Consider the following 21,291-nt stretch of genomic DNA (forward strand, 5'->3'; position numbering starts at 1 on the left):
CTATTTTTAGGCTGTAGATGCCCAGACTGCCCCTTTAATCACTTACCAGCAGCAGCCTATTGCAGTTGTGGAGGTGTGTGACCAAGACCCTATCCAGCTGTTCACATCCAGTGCTCAGAGGATTTGATAGTCCTTCAGCAGAACAGCAAACAACATCATCCTCTTTTTGCTCAGGGGTCGGTACAGGTCCATCTTCACTGTTCTCCGGCCTAAAAATAACGGAAAGATGTGGTTATATACCCTGCCTGCGTTAAAGTTGCAAATTACTATGTACTGACTGTACCTACAGCAGGGAAGACTATTTTACCAGAGCTCCTTCAAAAGACAACTTTTTAGTATAAAGGATAGCCTAAAGCACCACCTTATGTCTTGGACAGACTTTCTTCAAGGGGAAACAATATTTAAAGGGGATATCCAATCTAAATAAAAAAACATTATCAGGGGTACAAATAGGGTGAAAATGGCCAATTGTGAGCAAAATCTGATAGCCCAGCTGCTGTCACCCCTAAAGATCCAACACGACGCTCTGCACAAGAAGTAAAAACACCGTAAAAACACTGAGCCGGTGATTGGTGGCAGCAGTCTGGTGATCAAAACTATGCATCATCAAAAACATCCAATGTTGCTCCTTTACAATCACTCGACCAGCAGGACAGAAGAACAATGATCTTATCGCTTAGTATATGTGCACACGCTGCATCTTTGTGGTGACCACAAGATGCAAGTTTTTGACCAACAAAAAAACAAACACAAAACGCACCTGTGCCATAGAACATTACTGCTCGCTGTGAGCGCCACGCAGTGACTGAAGTGAGGCATGCAATCAGCGGTGACATCACTCAGGTGATTTGTGGTCAGAGATGGAGGACTCTAGCTGTGGCAGTGGCTAACCTGAGTGATGTCACTGCTGATAGTGCGGCTCACTTCAGTCACTACGTGAAGCTCACAGCGGGCAGTCATGTTCTATGATGGCGCTCGCTGTGAGCTTCAGATGTAGCACTGTTGGAAGCACTGTGGGACCTTGTGTGGATTACGTCGAACCTAGAGGGGTGTTTTGGGGATTAATAAAGGGGTGAAAGAGGGTGATTTTTTTGTCTTTCATTTCAAATATTTGTGTTTATTTACTTTGACTTACAGATTTGTGAAGGGGGTGTCTCAGACGCCTGCCATTACTAATCCAGGACTTAGTGGCTGCTGTGGACTGCCATTAACTCCCTCAATACCCAGATTGCCACCCCACCAGGGCAATCGGGAAGAGTTGGGTAAAATACCAGGACTGTCAGTCACACCTAATGAATGCAGCAATTCCAGGCGGCTGCTGGCTGTTTTTAGGCTGGGTTGGCGCCCAATAACCATGGGTATCCCCAGCCTGAGAATACCATCCCCTAGCTGATGGGCTTTATCTGTGCTGGTATCATAAATATGGGGGGGGGGGGAATCCTACGCCAATTTTATTTATTTTACTGCACGATTTAGACCCGCTCACCGGCATCTGTGCTTGGAAGCCTCAGACACAAAGTCACTCAGCATGGGGGCTCATCTGACTGCAACCACAGACGTCAGTGGGCTGGGGAAGCAGTTCATATTCAATGAATGTAATGAGCGGCCGCCGAAGCAGTGTGATAGCTGCCCCGATGACTTGTTAAGTATGAAGTGCATGCTCCTATTCCTTTTGCTCTGGATTCTGGTCCCCCATAGACTTTATATGGGGACCGGCATCTGGCCAGATATCAGGGATCAATCCCCTGCCAATCCAAGTCAGCGAAAAGATCCTCCGAAATGCGGGGACAAAAAGCAAAAAGAATGGACATGCTGCATCTTTGTGGTTACCGCTAAATAAATCTCAGATTTTGCTGGAGAAGGAAATTCGGGTGCAGTTTTGGTACCAAAACTGCCCCCGAAATATGCATAAAAACGTAACAAAAAAACCCTCATGTCCATCGCCTTCTATTGGCGACACAGACCCTCCCCAGATGAGCCTCCACCAAGATCCAAAATGTTGCACAAGTGTTACTTAACTTTTTAAATAGGTCTGCAGAGAGGTTTCTATAAGGTTTATGAAGTGAGATTGTACCCTCATATATGAAGGAGCAGGAGGCTCTGAAGAGATACTCAGTGAGCTCTAGTCAGGCAAGTATCTGATGTAGAGAAGCAACGGTCCCACCAATGGCAGCTCCAGAGCATAAAACATACAGACACTATCAGCACAAAATAAGGAGTGCAGAACATGGACAAAGCCGCTCCATATTGTGGATTTCACTTCAATCCTTTCATTGTAGTTTTACCATTGATAAATGTCACAATCGTTTTTTTTTTTTTATACATTTGCATGGAAACACGGCATTTCTGTAACACAATACTATGGCCTTGCCTTTCAGTTGGAGCCGCTTCCTCCTCGGAGTTTTCCGACTCCTCCATGTCTGACGTGGAATTTAGGAAGTCAAAACTCTCAAGGGCGTTCTCCACCGTGAGGCTGATGCTGGACGCTCGGCTCCGGAATACTCCTTGTTTCTGCTGTCAGGATTCAAAAAAGACACGAGAGCTTGTGACTACGGATATTGGGGTCGGCCGATACTTTTCAGACATTATTGGGCTCAGTGGTCAAACACTAAAATAGGATACCGCTTCTAGAGGAAAGGCTGCAACTGATCAGTGGCCGCAGACGTCACCCCACTGCAATTTTGGTAGCGAAATGTAAATTATATAGATATACATCTATCTATCGAATTTACATTTCGCTACCAAAATTGCAGTGGGGTGACGTCTGCGGCCACTGATCAGTTGCAGCCTTTCCTCTAGAAGCGGTATCCTATTTTAGTGTATGTATATATGTATATATATATATATATATATATTATATATACACACATACATATACACACACACACACACACATTATATATAATATACACACACACACACACACACACATTATATATAATATACACACACACACACACACACACACATTATATATAATATACACACACACACACACACACACACACACACACACACACACATATATAATATACACACACACACACACACACACACACACACACACATATATAATATACACACACACACACACACACACACACACACATTATATATAATATACACACACACACACACACACACACACACACATTATATATAATATACACACACACACACACACACACACACACACACACACACATTATATATAATATACACACACACACACACACACACACACACACACACACACACACACATACATACATACATACATACATATATGCGGTACATATATGTATATATAATTAGGTGTACATTAGTGAAGAGTGAGCACTACCATGCTCGGGTACTCGGTACTTGTAAGTGCTCACTCAACACCAGTTACAAGTACCGAGCACCCGAGCATGGTAGTGCCCGCTCATCACTAGTTACGAGTACTAAGCACCCGAGCATGGTAGTGCCCGCTCATCACTAGTTACGAGTACTGAGCACCCGAGCATGGTAGTGCCCGCTCATCACTAGTTACGAGTACTAAGCACCCGAGCATGGTAGTGCCCACTCATCACTAGTTACGAGTACTGAGCACCTGAGCATGGTAGTGCCCGCTCATCACTAGTTACGAGTACTGAGCACCTGAGCATGGTAGTGCCCGCTCATCACTAGTTACCAGTACAGAGCACCCGAGCATGTTAGTGCCCGCTCATCACTAGTTACGAGTACTGAGCACCTGAGCATGGTAGTGCCCGCTCATCACTAGTTACCAGTACTGAGCACCCGAGCATGGTAGTGCCCGCTCATCACTAGTTACGAGTACAGAGCACCCGAGCATGGTAGTGCCCGCTCATCACTAGTTACGAGTACCGAGCACCCGAGCATGCTAGTGCCCGCTCATCACTAGTTACGAGTACTGAGCACCCGAGCATGGTAGTGCCCGCTCATCACTAGTTACGAGTACTGAGCACCCGAGCATGGTAGTGCTCGCTCATCACTAGTTACAAGTACCAAGCACCCGAGCATGGTAGTGCCCGCTCATCACTAGTTACGAGTACTGAGCACCCGAGCATGGTAGTGCTCGCTCATCACTAGTTACAAGTACCAAGCACCCGAGCATGGTAGTGCCCGCTCATCACTAGTTACGAGTACTGAGCACCCGAGCATGGTAGTGCCCGCTCATCACTAGTTACGAGTACCAAACACTGGAGCATGGTAGTGCTCATTCATCCTAGTGTGCATGATATTTGGGGAACTGCGGCCATTGGCTGAGCAGTCAGCTGATGTGTCTAAAATGTATGTGGAACTTTATAGGCACAAAAACGCCTCTGATTCGATTATTTGAAGGATGAAATGGCCACAATCAATAAGACGAGTAGCACCTATTAGCTCTGAGGCTGATTATTTTATGCAAATAGACAGGGGACTTAAAAATAAAAATAAAAATAAAAAATAAGACCTAAAAAATGTCTCTTTAGATTGCCTGTAGGACATACCTTACCTAAGCTTAATATGTGCATGAAAAAAATGCATCAAAATACTAAGTATTCAATCATACATAAAATGAACAAAACAAAAAACAAGCATTTTGCTTAAACAAATCACAATGTCTATTGGAAAATAAAAAAAATAAGTGCATTGAGGGTGTGCTGATGGATTTAACGCACAGGCACACGCCCCAATGCACTTCTAGGCTAATTTGCATGCCGAACATGCACTAAAAGTGGAAATCTGTTGTCATCCATCACCGGAGTGACTCCTTATTCCGCAATTGTGGGATTCTGTATTATGTGACCCTGATGCCATGTGGGGAGCTGCCCTTTATCCAGACCAGTAAACGTTACGTGACATGTTTGGATATATTTGTGTAAAATGTGTCATCTGGAGAGGGGAATTTACAAATTTTTTTCTAGATTAAAAATACAATATATACTGAAACCGTCACCGATGCCCTCTGCAGTCACATTTGGTTGCTGGATGCATATTCCTAAACGCATAAGCCATAAATATCGATTTTTCAAATATCCCTTGGGTACAGCTGCTTAGCTCCCATTCACTTCAATAAGAATTAATCTGCAGCACCCGAGTACAGTTACTACAGTGTACGGGCCCTCGCTGCTCTGTTCACCGTGTACATCCGGAAGCCGCTTGCGCTGCAAACCGTAAACCGGTGGGATTCCAGGAATCAGACCCCCGTAGATGTGCTGGAGAACCTCTAAGCTTTCTGGAAGTAGTTTGACCTCATGGATCGGCGTCAACAGTCCTCACACCTGGACCACTTGGAAAATAACAAGGCAGATATTGAATAACTTACCAGGAGAATCTCCTCCAGGTGTTTGATCTTATTTTCCAAGGATTGCAGTTCAGGGAACTGTCCCCGGTAGTCGTCCAGTGATGAACTCAAGGAACTGATCGCCTCCTCCAAACCACAGTCAACAATCCTCCTTTTTGTGTCGTCGGAGTGAACGACTTCAGGCACGGGACTCTCACTCTCTTCCGGCACCGGGTCCAAACATGGAGTAATGATGGGAGAAGAGTGAACCACAGGTTGCTGCTGATGCATCTCGACAACGTCGTCCACCACAAGCTCAAACTCCTCTTCCCCACAAGGTGCGGCCTCCTGCACTGGAGTCTCTGCGCTCGATGGCGGAGCGGAGTCCGTCCTCTCCTGATGGAGATCTACTTCTGATTCTGTGCATGCGATTTCACATTCCTCCTCCTGAGAGCAAACCGATTGTCCAGTGATTTCCAAATCATCCTCAGTTTCATAATTAGCTGGAACATCCACGGATTCTGAGACATCGACATCCAACGGTAACGTCACCAAGGGTTCCTCCAGGACATGAAAGTCCGAGCCCGAGGCATCAAAGCTGACTTCACTAATATGGCTCAATGTCCTGGAGTAAACGACGTGGCCATTAGCCACAGATGATTTAGTCAATGCCACCTTTTCGTGAACTATTTTGCCACTGCTTTCCGCCTCCTCCATTGAGGCGTCGGCTCCTGTGTCCGCACTTTCCTCCCTTTGTGTAAAGGAGATTTCTATCTCTGGAGCAGACGTCTGAAGTTCGGGTTGAACAATGTTCTTGGGAGTGTGTCGGATACTGCTGGACAACTGTGGGCTGGAGGAATCATCTGAGGATTCAGAAGAAATCGACCAGGCAGCTCCATTTTCCAAATCGTCTGAACGTCGTAACATATTCTAGAAGTAATGAGATACAAAAAGGGTTAAAACTGAATGTAATAGATTTCAGAGAATAAATGTTATCTGATGAATTATTTATGGCATTTTGCTTAAGGGGAATGTATCATCAGAAATTAATAAAAAAAATAATATATTTATTGCTAACTTTTTTTCATATAATAAATAATATATATATATATATATATATATATATATATATATATATATATATATATATATATATATATATATATATATGTGTGTGTATATATTTGTTTTTTTATCCATCTCAGATGAAAAAAAAATATATTTTTAGTCTATTTATATAAACAGATATAAATACAAAAATATAAAAAGAAATGCAAAAACGATATGAAATACTTTTTATATTTTATAAAAAAAGCAATGCAGAAAAAAATTATATGTATTCTTAAACTATTTTTGTATCTTTTTACTTTTTTTATGTAAATATATATTTGCATTATATATTATAACATATATAAAAAATTAAAAACAAATTTATAAAAATTATATAAAAAAAATTATAAAATACATATATTTGCATTTTTGTAATATATATTAAAAATGCCCAAAAGTCTATAAAAACAGTATAATATAAAAATGATTTAATATAATTTATTATAATTTTTTTGTATGTTTTATATTATATATTTTTTAAAATTATATCGTTTTTATTATACTTTTTTAATTATAAAAAAAATGCAAAACAAATTATATATAATGTAAAAAATAAGAAAATACAAAATGCCCACTAGGTGTAATTCTAAACCTACTCCTCAAATTCTGTCTAGTAGACTTTTCAGCAGTCTCATTATCACCACAGATAACAAAAGATCCACAATACATAATATTGATATATAGCGTTGTGGAAAATAAAATACATCTTATCTTGAATTATTGAAATCTTTGGTCTTTTTAAGCTTAGAGGTTCAGTGGGTGGTCCTAATCAGTGATTGACAGCTACCTCTATGCACAGTTATATAGAAGGCATGTCACTCATTAGCACCGCCCACTGGACTCCCAAGCATTTAAAGATTAAAGTTTTCCATGAATAAAACAGGTTATATGGAATCTTTTCCCATAAATCTATATATCAATCTGCTCAGCTCTTCCTGCTCTATAACATGCTGCCTGCAGATTGAACGTGCGACAGGTTCCCTTTAAATTTCATATACACTACAGTGATTCATTTTAACACGTTTTATGTTCTATCCATATTCAGCAATGTATCCTATGGGGATTGTGCATACTAATGCACACTGGCATCTACACAATATTTATATTTGTAGGGGAAGCAAATGCTACAGGCTTGCAAAAAATACAGGAACCAGTAATTTTGCATGGATGGAAGCAGAGAACTATCCGGGCAGTGCACTGCATTATAGCTTCTAGAAAGCAGGAGGTTTCCGGAGGTTTATTAGCTATGCTACATCTAACAAAAACTTACATAGTAGTCTTGCTCATAAGTATTAACCTGGACAGATGAGACATCATTGCACGAGCAAGTCTGAGACAATTTGTCAGTAAGGGTCTCTCGAAGCATGACGAGCATTGGCCAGCTGTGCTTTCCCAGATCTGGCAACAAGGAGCTCTTTTCATGGCATAAATATAAAGAATAGGCATTATACAGGGGGTGGAAATAGTGTGGAAAGGTCAACGAATTCAAGGAAAATGCATTATGGTTGGAATAAAAAAAAAATGGATTTTATTGTCAAACAAACAAAGATTGATACAAAATGACAAAATGAAACTTTGCTCAGAATCTGTCTGCTTCATTTTATGGAGTCTTTCGTATGTAGTGCTGTAGAGGTGTCCCAAATCCAACGTTGGCCCAGATCATTGCACCTCAGCTGAAAAATCCAGCTTTTTTACCTTTATGAAAATTATACTGCAAGTGCGCTGTTGGCATATCAGTGCACTTGCAGTCCATGGCTATTTTTGTGTTCTCTCTGCCCAGCACCACTTTCTATTGCATGACTAACAGCAGAGTAGAGATTTCAGGTCGTGAGGTCATGTTTGCACCATCTTGAAATCTTTGCTGAAAAATGTGGCTTATGTTTATACAAATTATACAGCAAGTGCACTGGGGGAGTCTCAGTGCACTTGCAGTCCATGTCTGTTTTTATTCTGCTCAGCGTCACTTTCCATTGATTTGACAGCTTGATTTGACAGCAGAAACAAAGGCTTTGGTGTGTGAGATTTGCATGGTCTTGAAATCTCTGCTGAAAAATCCAGCTATACACAAAGTATACTACAAGTGCACTGAGTGTGTCTCTGTGCACCTGCAGTCTATGGCTCTTTTTAGGTTTTATTTGCCCAGTGCTACTTTCCATTACTTGACTAACAGCAGAAACAAAAGGATTTGGTGTGTGAGGTCGTGTTTGCACGGTCTTGAAATCTCTGCTGAAAAATCTGGCTTTTTACCTTTATGCAAATTATACTGCAAGTGCACTGGGGACGTCTTAGTGCACTTGAAGTTCATGGCTCTTTTTGGGGGGTTTTTTTCAGCTTAGCGCCACTTTCCATTGCTTGGCTGACAGCAGAGACAGGCTTTGGTGTGTGAGGTCATGTTTCCACTGTCTTGAAGTCTTACGCATGCGTTACTCATCATACACCGCTGCAGGCAAATGTGCAAGAGATTTCAGGACAGAGGAGAGCTGACATCACACATTAGAGCCTCTGTCTCCACTGTCAAACAGCAGAGGTCGGCATTTAGCTAGGAACACAGAACAGGAGTGTACCCATAACCCCGAGTGCACTTGCTCCTAAGAATAGATGCAATGAATCCGGACCAAAGAGGCATCATTGACCTCATGGCGCACTCACCTATACAGCATTACCACTAGTTGGCAAGATTAAAATGGAGCAGACCAGTTCTTTTTGACTAAATTCAATAATGAAGTGTATACAGCGGAAATGAAGACTGATGTGTCTCCATGGTAACAGACTACAAACTAACAATAAGTAGTCTGGCTCTACAGCCATGTGTTTCTTCCCATTATCCGCTTTCTTGCTAAGCTACAAACAGTAGGATGTGATATATAGTGTGTAATCAAGACTGTAAAGTCTGTATCTCTTAAGCCTTAGCACAAAAAGCTTCCGAGACACAAATCTACACAATAGACCTCGATATTCTTCTTCATTCCATCGTTGAAGACTTATTTTTACTTAAATATCTATATTTGAGGCTGTATGTTGAAACGTGCAACATATTTCATGAAAATTATTTTAGCCTCAAAACATAAAATGAGTCTCTACATAACCGCTACTTACATAAAATGCTTGTTCCCGCAATGAGGGGGTATCGGGGGGACTTGGGTTGTACGTGGAAAAGCGCTTGTTGACAGTAGAGGTTTTATTCACAGTGCTGGCAGCTGAGGGCTGGTCTTCTTTGTCAAATGGACTGAAAGAAAAATTAAATGAAAATATTAAAAAAAGGAAAGATATATATATGAAAAATATAATATATATATATATATATATATATATATATGAAAAATATAATAATACATATATGAAAAATATATATTATATACACACACACATACACACACACACACACACACACACACACACACACACACACACACACACACACACACACATATAATAACTGCAATGAGTGAACCGAGCCTTCCCTGCCTAAAGTCCAAGGATAAATCCCCCTCACACACAAACCGTTCCACTGACTTTAGTGTAAAATAACCCCATAGATGCCACAAGTCAATAGTGGTGGAGGACTAGCGGTCCACCTTTGACACGCTAATTAATCAGACACAAAGCTGTCTGGTCCAATCACACAAAATAATTACTGTGACATAAGCTGCTGAAAAAGCAGAGAGCCATGACAGAATGGTGTCATGCACAATGCCTGTCCAAAGCATCCATAATGGGCACATTACTAACGGAATTGGAGCGGTCTGGTGAAATGAATCAGGTTTTCATGTGGAAGCCAAATCGCGCATGCGCAGATTATCAGGGGAAGAGATGGCACCAAGGGAAGAAGGCACCCCAGCGAAGGCACAAGACTGCTCTGAGAAAGGGCACATTACACCAGGCCGCCTTCTTTCATTACTCCAGTTCCGATAGTAATGAATCACATCTTCATGTGGAAGCCAAGGAGCGCATGCGCCGATTATTAGGGGAAGAGATTGCACCAAGGGGAAAAGGTAACCCAGTGGAGGCACCAGACTGTTCCGGGAAAGGGCACATTACTATCGAAACTAAAGCAATGGAAAAAGGTGGCCCGATTTACCAAATCAGGTTTTCATGTGGAAGCCAAAGAGCGCATGCGCCAATTAAATGGATAAGAGATGGCATAAATGGAAGAAGAAAACCCAGAGAACCAGAGAAGGAATGAGAGTGCGCTGGGAAAGGGTACATTGGAAATAGTATTGGAAATTGAGCAATGGAAGAAGGTGGCCTAGGTCTAATGAATCATGCTTTCATGCAGAAGCTGAAAAGTGCATGCGCAGATTATCAGGGGAAGAGATGGCACCAAGGGAAGAAGGCAACCCAGAAAAGGAACAAGACTGCTCTGGGAAAGGGCACATTGCAATCAGAACTGGAGCAGTGGAAGAAGGTGGCCCAGTTTAATGAATCAGGTTTTCCTATGGAAGCCAACGATCGCATGCACAGATTAACTGGACAAGAGACGGCACCAAGGGAAGAAGGCAATCCAGTGCAAGCACAACACCGGTCCGGGAAAGGGCACATTACTATCGAAACTGGAGCATGGAAGAAGGCGGCCTGGTGTAATGAATCATATCTTCATATGGAAGCCAAAGAGCAAATGTGCAGAATATCAGATGAAGAGATGGCACCGAGGGAAGAAGACAACCCAGAGGAGACACGAGACTACTCCGGGGAAAAGCTCTGGTGGAAAACCTTGTCATTTAGGCAATTACTCTGACATGAGCCACCTGGCTAAACTTTACAGCCCATCATGACAGCAGTATTCTCTAATAGCAGTGCAAAAACTGGCCAGGAATATTTGGAGGAACACTACTAAGAATTCAAGGTGATGACGTTGCCTTCAAATTCTCCAGATCACATTCCAATCTGTTGGAAAACAAAGTCTGAACCATGGAGGCCGCACCTTGTAATTTACAGGACTATGGATCTGCGTTCTGCTAATGTTTTGGTGTCAGATTCCACAGGACACCAGAGACATGTAGAGGGGATGTATACAATCTTGGGCTGGTGGTTTTAACCCCTTAAGGACGAAGCCAGTTTTGTACTTAATGCCCAGGCCATTTTTTGCAATTTTGACCAGTGTCCCTTTATAAGGCTATAACTCTGGAACGCTTCAATGGATCCCGGTGATTCTGAGATTGTTTTTTCGTGACATATTGGGCTTCATGTTAGAGGTAAATTTAGGATGATTTTTTTTTTTTTTTTGTGAAAAAATATGAAATTTGACAAAAAAAATTAAAATTTTGCAATTTTCAAACTTTTAATTTTTATGCCCATAAACCAGAGAGTTATGTCACACAAAATAGTTAATAAACAACATTTCCCACATGTCTACTTTACATCATCACAATTTTTGAAACAAAATTTTTTGGCGTTAGGAAGTTATAAGGAGTCAAAGTTCATCAGCAATTTCCCATTTTTTCAAGAAAATTTACAAAACCATTTTTTTAGGGACCACATCACATTTGAAGTGACTTTGAGAGTCCTAGGTGACAGAAAATACCCAAAAGTGACCCCATTCTAAAATCTGCACCCCTCAAGGTACTCAAAACCACATCAAAGAAGTTTATTAACCCTTCAGGTGCCTCACATGAACTAAAGTAATGTGGAATGAAAAAAAAAAAAAAAAAAACATTTTACCCAAAAATGTTGCTTTAGCATCAATTTTCTCACTTTTTCAAGAGGTAGCTCCAAAAATTGGAGCTCACACTTTGTTACCCACTTTCTTATGAGCGCGCCGATACCCCACATGTGGCGAGAAACCTCTGTACGGGCAAATGGTAGAGCTTGGAACGAAAGGAGCAATATTTGAATTTTTGAAAGCAAATTTGGCAGAAACAGATTGCGGGCACCATGTTACATTTACAGGTCCCCTAAGGTACCTAAACAGCAGAAACCCCCCTCAAGTGACTCCATTTTGGAAACTAGACCCCTTAAGGCTTCTATCTAGGGGTATAGTGAGCATTTTGGACTGACAGGTACTTCACAGAATTTGATAACATTAGGTTGTCATATTGAAAATTTTCATTTGTTTAGCAAAAATGTTGCTTTAGCATCAATTTTCTCACTTTTTCAAGAGGTAGCTCCAAAAATTGGAGCTCACACTTTGTTACCCACTTTCTTATGAGCGCGCCGATACCCCACATGTGGCGAGAAACCTCTGTACGGGCAAATGGTAGAGCTTGGAACGAAAGGAGCAATATTTGAATTTTTTAAAGCAAATTTGGCTGAATTTGGAATATATTCTCAAATTTGCAGAGCTTTTTGGGTTTCAAGAACAGAAAAACCCCATAAATGTCTTTGTAAGTTATACCCTGTAATGTATTTGTTTACAGAGGTAGGGAGTAGTTTGACACCATTTTTTATGCAGCTGATGCCTATTATAGATGGTGCACCATTTGGTCTTCAGGGTAAAACTGATGGAATCCCAGAACCTATTCAAAGCTTACAGAGACATTGTGCTACCAAACAAGAAAATCCTTCCAGGAATTATTACTCACAAAGGGCGGCATGCCCCTAAAAACACATTTACTGGACTTGGTCTTGCTAACAAAACAGTTGTAGAAGGAAGAATAAACTTTATTGGACGGAAGGGCAAAATGTTCAAATGTGGAGGAGTTGGCAGCCACTATGTGGCAAACCTGAGTGTGCCAAAGATGACAGAACACCAGCAGGGCCGGAAGGACAGCTTTATCTTCCCAATAACTGGTCGTACAATGTCTTCTTAGCTCCATCAATCCCTATATGAGGGACAAATGTGCCAAGCGACATGGTACATCATAACAGGCTCCTGCCCGCCAAGGTAGGAACCGCTATGTGCACAAAACGACCAATTCGTTACAGAATTCTGAAAGTATTGTTCGATGCAGGTGGTTCGGCAAGAACCCTGCAGTAAAGCCCATAGTGTTTGAATATGGCACAGCATCATTGTTAGGGGATCCTCCAATAAAATGATCATGCCCATAATACCAAGATAAATGCAAAGAAAAGTTTTGTGTAGTAAGACCTAGTGGTAATATGAGTCAAACTAAAATAATTGGTAAAAAAAATGTTTGAGTAATGAAGTCCTGGAAAGTTGTCAAATGATGAGACTTTTCAAGAACATTAGTGGAGTCCACACTCTGGAGTCTAAAGACGTGGGCATGTGGACTGGGTTTTGTCTGAATAATTGTTTGGTATGTGATGATAAAGTCCTGGAATTAATTATGAAATGGGGTAAAATGTGTTTTACTGCTGAAAATTTTCTCTTTATTACTAGTCCAAGAAAAAAAAAATTACTGAACAGAAATATAAAAGTAAAGTATTTTCAAAATTAAAAAAAAGCTGCTACCACACAGTTTGGTGTAATTTATTTATGCCAATTAATAATTGAGGGATGTGTGGTAGGTTTCAAAACAGGGGGAGATGCAAAGGCCTGGTTGGGAGGGGCACATGGGGCAGTAGTACCGGGAATCGCTCCTTGTGCCGTGCTTTCTACAAACACGGCATCTTTTTTGGGGATACCTTTGTGTGGGAGTGGAAGGGATGGGGCGAATGAAATGACGCTCGGAAAGTCTCCGGACATCCTCTGACTCGAAGGCTTCCTCCTGTGCCTCCGAGTCAAAGAGGAGGCTCTCAATTTTCTCCTGGTATAGGAGGAAAGAGAGCGGTCCTTGAGATTTTTTTATAGAGGATGAAGCTATTATAGGTAGCAACCTGTAGGAGATAGATTGCTACCTTTTTATACCAGGTTTTGGTTTTCCGCTTCACTAGATAAGGCTGAAGCACCTGGTCAGACAGATCTACACCTCCCATGAACTTATTGTAGTCTGCGACACAGAGCGGCTTCTGTTTGTCCCTGGTGGCGCCCCTGTCTCTGACCGTCACAGTGGTGTCCGCATGCAATGTGGTGAGCATGAAAACGTCCTTGCGGTCTCTCCATTTTATGGCAAGAAGATGGTCACTTGCCAGTGAGGAGGACGCACCCTTCTCCACACGTTTAGACACCAACTGTGGGGGTAGACCAACTCTGTTTTTTCTGATTGTTCCACAGGCCCCTGTGTTTGCAGCGTGGAGGGATTTAGAAAGGGGGACACTGGTATAGTAATTATCGGTATACACGTGATAGCCTTTCTCAAGGAAGGGGGTCATTAGCTCCCAAACAATTTTGCCAGGGATGCCAATTGCCTGGGGGCAGTTTGGGGGGTTGATTTGGCGATCCCTCCCTTCGTAAATGAGAAAGGTACACGTGTAACCTGTTGTGCTTTCACACATTTTGTATAATTTTATACCATATTTGGCACGCTTGGAGGGGATAAATTGGCGGAAAGACAGACGGCCCTTATAGCTCATAAGGGACTCGTCTATAGCGACATTTTTGTCAGGGGTATACGAATTTAGGAAGGTAGTTTTTAGAAGGGATATTAGGGGTCTCAATTTATAAAGTCGGTCATAGTTTGGGTCATTTCTTTGGAGGGCTTGGGAATTATCGTTAAAGTGCAGGAATCACAAAAGGGTCTCATATCGGGATCGGGTCATGATGGCTGCAAACACAGGGGTGCTGTGCACTGTTTTTGTTGCCCAGTACGAGCGGAGTGTAGATTTTTTCACTAACCCCATGTTAAAAGTTATGCCCAAAAATTTTTTAAGTTCGGGGACATTTGTGGGGATCCAGGAGCGGGAATGGATGGAGGTAGGATGTTCGGATATATATTGACGGGCATATAAATTGGTTTGGTGGACAAATAATTGGAGGACTTCTGGGGTAACATAAATTTGGAAAAAATCTAATGGGGTAAAATTTGTGACATTTACATTTATACCGGGGGTTGCTACAAATGGAGGAATTTGAGGGGAGAAGGATGGGTCAGGATACCATAGTGGCCGGGGAAGGGCACTACTTGGACCTGCCTCTGACGTTTCAGCAGTGACGACCGACTCCGCTACCATCGGGCTGTCGGATCCCGAGGAGGAAGCCAAGTCGTCACCATCCGAAAATCGCTCGATTTCAGAGGCAGACTCTGTATCCGAGCCTGAACTGCCGGAGGCAAGAAGCATGTATGCCTGCTCGGCGGTAAATGTTCTCTGCGCCATTACAGTATTTTTCACTGCCTAGCAAAAAAAAGAAAAAAAAAATACTACAAATTTTTTTTTTTTTTTTTTTAAATTTTTTGAAATTTTTTTTTTAGATTTTTTTAACCCTAACCCTGATCCTAACCCTGATCCTAACCCTGATCTAACCCTGATCTAACCCTGATCTAACCCTGATCTAACCCTGATCTAACCCTGATCTAACCCTGATCTAACCCTGATCTAAGAAAAAAAAAAAATCTAAAATATAAATTCTAACTAAGGGGGGATTCTGACGGAGGTGATGAGGATATTTGGGGGGGGATATTTTGGGTGAGGATATTGGGGATGAGGATGACTGATTTATAATAAAAATTGGTGTTTTTTTTTCTGACAGAAACGGCAGCAAATGTAGTCTCTCTCTCTCTTCTCTCCCAGATCAACTACAAGGGAGAGAAGAGGGAGGCAGACCCAAATGCTGCCATTTCCAAAATATTTGGGGTATTTGATCACTGTGATAGGGTCTAACACAGTGATCAAATGTCAGGAACCAATGAAATTAATTCCTGACGTTGCTAGGTGGAAGGAGGCAGACTTTGGCGGTCGAACTGCGCATGCGCCCGCCATTTGACACGGACACGAGAAGGAGGGGGGCCGGGGGAATGCCGTGGGAACTCGGTAACGAGACCCAGGTACCGGGGGGGACCGAGAGGAACCGGACAAGGACCGTTCTCTCACATTTGACTGTTAGATCACGTCAAATGTGAGAGAAACCATTAAAATGCATTAAAAACCGGCATTTCATTTTGCAGGTACATGCTTGCCGTTATTCGGTTAATAACGGCGATCACCGTACCTTTAAATGAAAAAACCGGCCTGAACCGTAATCTCCAGGGTCTCAGCTACCCCCGGCAGCTGAGACCCCGGAAATTTTCCGACTCTGGGGGGCGCTAGACCCTTTTTTCCGACCGCCGTTAAAAAGCGGCGGATCGGAAAAAGTACCCTAATATGTCGCCGTTAAAAGGCGTATCGGCGGTCGTAAAGGGGTTAATGCTCTGGCTGATCAGTCCAGATTTTTGCTCGATTACTTCCACTTACTTCCAGTTGACTTCCAAGTTTAGCTTGATTGTCCCCAGGTCATTAATATCCACCCCGACAACCTGGGGGAGAGCTGCAAAGAGATCTTTAGTTTCGCATGATACACTGCCCACTATGACGTGGTTTGCAAGACTCTTCAGTTCCGTCACCTGCGGGAACAAGAGAGTCAATTGTTTTACATAGAAACTCCAAAATTCTGGCTATTAATTAGTATTAATTATTATTAATTAGTGGAATATTAATAATATTTGTATGAGGAGTTTACAAGACTCCAAGGCACAATGGTTTCTAGACAGGGGTTATCCTGGACTAAGATGGTGCCGATTGTAGTGTACGGAGCCGGAACAGCGCAGCTCCATACACCTCGTGGTGGCAGTTTTCTGGTACTGCAACTTAACTCCCATTGAAGTCAATGTGACCTATGCCGTGGTACCCGAAAATGGCCACCACAAAATGTGCATAGCCAAGGCTTTTCTGGCTCCATAGAGCATGCACTTCTGGTGGCGGCAGGACCAGCTACCAAGTCAGATGGTGGGGCTGAACATGTCGGCTGCCTGTATGAGGCCAAAACCCCCACCCTACAATGGATTCTTTTTCACAGTCATGCCACCATTGGGCACCATGTTTAGCTCGGGCTCTGGGCGCGGGGTCATTTGCAGCTTTCGTACCTTTATAGACAGGAACTCTGTGATTAGTGGAAGGAACACCATGTCCTCACTGTCCCAAATCTGCTTTCCATTTACTTCAATGCGTCCCTTTAATTTCCAGCGTTGCCGGCCGTACTTCATAAATATCTGATAGAAATCGAAAAATTCAATAAAGAAAATACGTGAGCAGCCGCGTGGCTAGAATAAGCAGTGACTATATGTGGCATCAGGACTATTCTTGCTTATATAGTGATGAATTGTAGTAGTGCACAGACAAGTGATCGAGGGTCCGCAGGGGTGGGGAGAACAGGCTCACTCCGCCCTCCCCAGAGCTACCATAGTTAAATGGAAAGACAAGAACCTCCAATGTCTCCGTATTTTCACAAATTGGGGGGTCATTTATAAATGTCTTTGGCTATAGTGACGCCTTAACGATATTTATTTTTAATTACAGTATTTTTTCGATTATAGGACGCACTTTTCCTGAGGGATGCGTCTTATAATTTGAATGTAGCTTACCGGGGGAAGGGGAGGAAGGGGGGGGGGGGGGGTGCGTGGAAAATGGACACTGTGCTGGCTGTGTGGAGTAGGGCGATGCTGCAGGCAGTGCGGCAGGTGTCCCAGAAGCTCTGGCGGCGGAGTGGGCTTTAAATAACGGCAGTGTGGGCTCAAGATCTCATCTGCGCATGTGCCGCCTCCGGCCCACTGATCTGCAATAGCGCATGCGCCACTGAACTACCGGCTCAATGACAAGTCAAGATCCAATCTCCAGACGTGCCACCTCCACGAGGTATTTTCCTTAAATCCGCTGCTGGGAGATCTATGGACCAGAGGCAGTTACGTGCGCAGATGAGACCTTGAGCCAAGAGATCCATGTGCGCACGCGCTGACTCCGGGCGTCATTTCTTTGAAGCCTGCCTGCATCTGGGACACACACACATCACCGCCTGCAGCATCGGCCTACTCCACCACCAACCCTGCCTCATGTGACCCCGCTCCACCACCGCTACTGCCCCACCCCCAGATTATAAGATTGACTTCTTTTTTACTAATTTGTTCTCTAAATGTGGAGTGTGTCTTATAAAATGAAAAATACGGTAAAAAGTCAGTACTGTAATTAGCAGAGGGCAAAATATACTGCGAGTATTAATGGAGGTGTAACCAGTCTGCATTACCTCATACTGGTCTCCAGCACACAGCCTGGCGAATCCCGCAAGCCCTAAATTAGAAAAAAAAAAAATGTAGTTATATATGGTCCCAGTTGGTGCTCTCCCTACACCTTTCTATGGGACATTCATTGATCGGGCATGTTATCATCAGTTATGCCTCATCCTTCCTTTACTAAATGGCAGTGGTGGCCTCCACCATATGCATCCAAGTTTTTGGACACTTTTTTGGTAACAGATGTGTCAAGAAAATTATTTAGAGACACTTACATATACAATATATAATATACAAGTATTTCGGTGTCTTGTTTTTGGTGCTGCCTACCGTAAAGTAGGGGGCTCCTGAGCCTCTTTGACCCCTCTATCACATAACGGAGCCTTAACATGGCCAAATACATCAGCCCTGAACTATGAACTTCTCACTCAATACTCACCCTTCATTTTAATGCGAAACTCTCCGAGCTGATTTTCTAGTTCATTCTCCAGGACGCACATATTCTGTGCAGAAATAACAAATGGCAATTAGAATATAAATCATTTGCTTTAATATGACTATGCAAAAGAAAAAAAAGAACAACTTTTTGGGTAGAATTCTAAATGCTCTGCATCATTCTCAACAGGAAAACACAAAGTGTCTTTAGTCTGTAAGACATATACATGACAGTCTCTGCACCAAATATTTTCTACACATAAATATTTTTTATTTTAATTATATCACTATATTTTTTTTACTGTGTTTATTACTAGATATATTATATTAAAACATTTTATATATATATATATATATATATATATATATATATATATATATATATATATATATATATATATATATATATATATATATATATATATATATATATATATATATATATATATTATATATATATATATCACACACCACACATATACATACACATATACGCACACATATACATATACACATACATATATAAAAATATAAAATATTTAATATACATATATTAATATAATATAATATAATATAATATAATATATATATATATATACATACTACCGTGGAAAGCTTCAAGAGGAACCTCAAGACCCACCTCTTCCAACAAGCCTACAACCTACAATAGCCCTCAGTCCAGTACACCACTGCGCAACCAGCTCTGTCCTCACCTATTGTACCATCACCCATTCCCTGTAGACTGTGAGCCCTCGCGGGCAGGGTCCTCTCTCCTCCTATACCAGTCTGTCTTGTACTGTTAATGATTGTTGTACGTATACCCTCTCTCACTTGTAAAGCGCCATGGAATAAATGGCGCTATAATAATAAATAATAATAATAAAAAAAAAAAGAATAAATATATATATAAAAATATATAATAAGATATAAATATAATATATATAATAAAATAAATTAAATATAAATTTATATATATCTAAAATATATTTATATATTTTAACATTTTTATATATACACACAAAGATATACACACAAAGACACACGCAAACACGTTTATTGCATTGTAGCCCACCTCCGTATATTCTTTGTAACCTTTTCCAGCCTCCGTCATACTTTCTCGAGCCTCTTTGCTGCTCGGAGAGGCAGAATAAGCCCTGACCATGTTGTGTGCGCCATCTCTCAATCTCCGCTGGATACAATATGCCTCATACACCTCATCTATCTGAAAGAAAAAAAAACCAAAAAAAACCCCAACATGTATTATGTATGGGAAATTGCATTATAAAAGTAATTCTTTTTATTATTTATTTTCAAAGTAGCTGTATGAAGATTTGTTGTTTTTTTGTATGGATGTGTTGTATTTTTTTTAAAAAAATTGTAAAAAAACCCCAGCAATTTTAAAGTTGTCCTCTGTGTTTTATTTTCTGCCACTCGCTGTTCAGCACAGATGACAGCATGCTATCTTTCTGCAGGATGTAATGATTACAGAGATAGAAAACTTACATATTTTAAGTTTCCAAATTCTTGGCACAAGAAAAACAATACAAAAATTAATCTTCAAATTTGGACTAGTTTGGCTACCACGTTAGGTTTTTCTTTCTTTGGGTGCAGAAATAATTAACATCTTCTAATAAAAAAAACACGTCATTCACCAACCCTTATTCTAAATGAAGGCAACATGAAAGATTGCTGATAATGGTGATCTTGCCCTCCTTTACACAAGGCAAACAGGATTTTCATATAAATATATATATTATACACACATACACACACACACACACACACACACACACTCTATGCCCCAGAAAAAGCAAATTGTGGCGAAACATCGTGTCAAAATGATCATTGATCAAGGGTCAAGCAAAATGCCCAGCGTCCCACTAGATGTTATTTTATTCTTAAAATCCTTTAAGGACAATAAAGAAGGTCCAGTTTGACTCCAGAAGTTGGGGGATGTGCACCATGTCCTTTATTTATCGTCTGGCGTAGCCAATATTAAATAATCTCTGCTTCCTAGGCCTCCCGACTGTCTCATTTTCCTGGCATCCAGATATAACATTATGACCATTTTAGCAATTCATTGGCTGCAATGGACACCCCTGGGGTCACCACTACAGCCAACAATTGGGGTTACAGGTCTGTGTCAAAACATGTGCTGGAACGCAGGACACAGACCGTCAGGGACCCCAGAAAGTACCAGCACTGGAGCACCTGGAGATTAGCAGCGAGAGAATTACTTTTATTTTGGACCCTTCTAATCTTCTAGTAAAACATTCCGGGGGAGCGAACGACCCATGTTATACCAAACTATATTTAGGCAATTAAGCAACAAAAAGTACTAACCTTACTTGTGTGAAATTCTAATTTACGGATAAATCGCTCAATGGACTTCACTTGCTGTTTCAAGAAAAAAAAACAAAAAAAAAAACACATTTTAAATAAATAAAATAAATAAATCTAACTTTTTAATGCATGCCGGTTAACAAAGATCAACATTATTGTGTT

At 41.4% G+C, this 21,291-nt stretch overlaps 1 protein-coding gene across 4 annotated transcripts in view; it reads right to left on the reverse strand.

Annotated features, from left to right (window-relative positions):
• The window catches only part of RIPOR1 (RHO family interacting cell polarization regulator 1), a 173,994-nt gene that overhangs the window by 31,184 nt on the left and 121,519 nt on the right, over positions 1 to 21,291 (reverse strand). For all 4 annotated transcript variants that reach the window (XM_075325961.1, XM_075325960.1, XM_075325963.1 and 1 more), the window contains exons 6-15: positions 21,130 to 21,183; positions 19,859 to 20,008; positions 18,791 to 18,854; positions 18,366 to 18,409; positions 17,212 to 17,337; positions 16,544 to 16,692; positions 9,476 to 9,605; positions 5,312 to 6,199; positions 2,372 to 2,514; positions 47 to 209 (exon numbers count right to left, since the gene is read on the reverse strand). In XM_075325961.1, coding sequence (XP_075182076.1) covers positions 47 to 209; positions 2,372 to 2,514; positions 5,312 to 6,199; positions 9,476 to 9,605; positions 16,544 to 16,692; positions 17,212 to 17,337; positions 18,366 to 18,409; positions 18,791 to 18,854; positions 19,859 to 20,008; positions 21,130 to 21,183 — 1,911 coding nt within the window. The remainder of the gene's footprint in view (positions 1 to 46; positions 210 to 2,371; positions 2,515 to 5,311; positions 6,200 to 9,475; positions 9,606 to 16,543; positions 16,693 to 17,211; positions 17,338 to 18,365; positions 18,410 to 18,790; positions 18,855 to 19,858; positions 20,009 to 21,129; positions 21,184 to 21,291) is intronic.

The sequence above is a fragment of the Anomaloglossus baeobatrachus genome, chromosome 10 (assembly GCF_048569485.1).
Source record: "Anomaloglossus baeobatrachus isolate aAnoBae1 chromosome 10, aAnoBae1.hap1, whole genome shotgun sequence".
NCBI lineage: Eukaryota > Metazoa > Chordata > Amphibia > Anura > Aromobatidae > Anomaloglossus > Anomaloglossus baeobatrachus.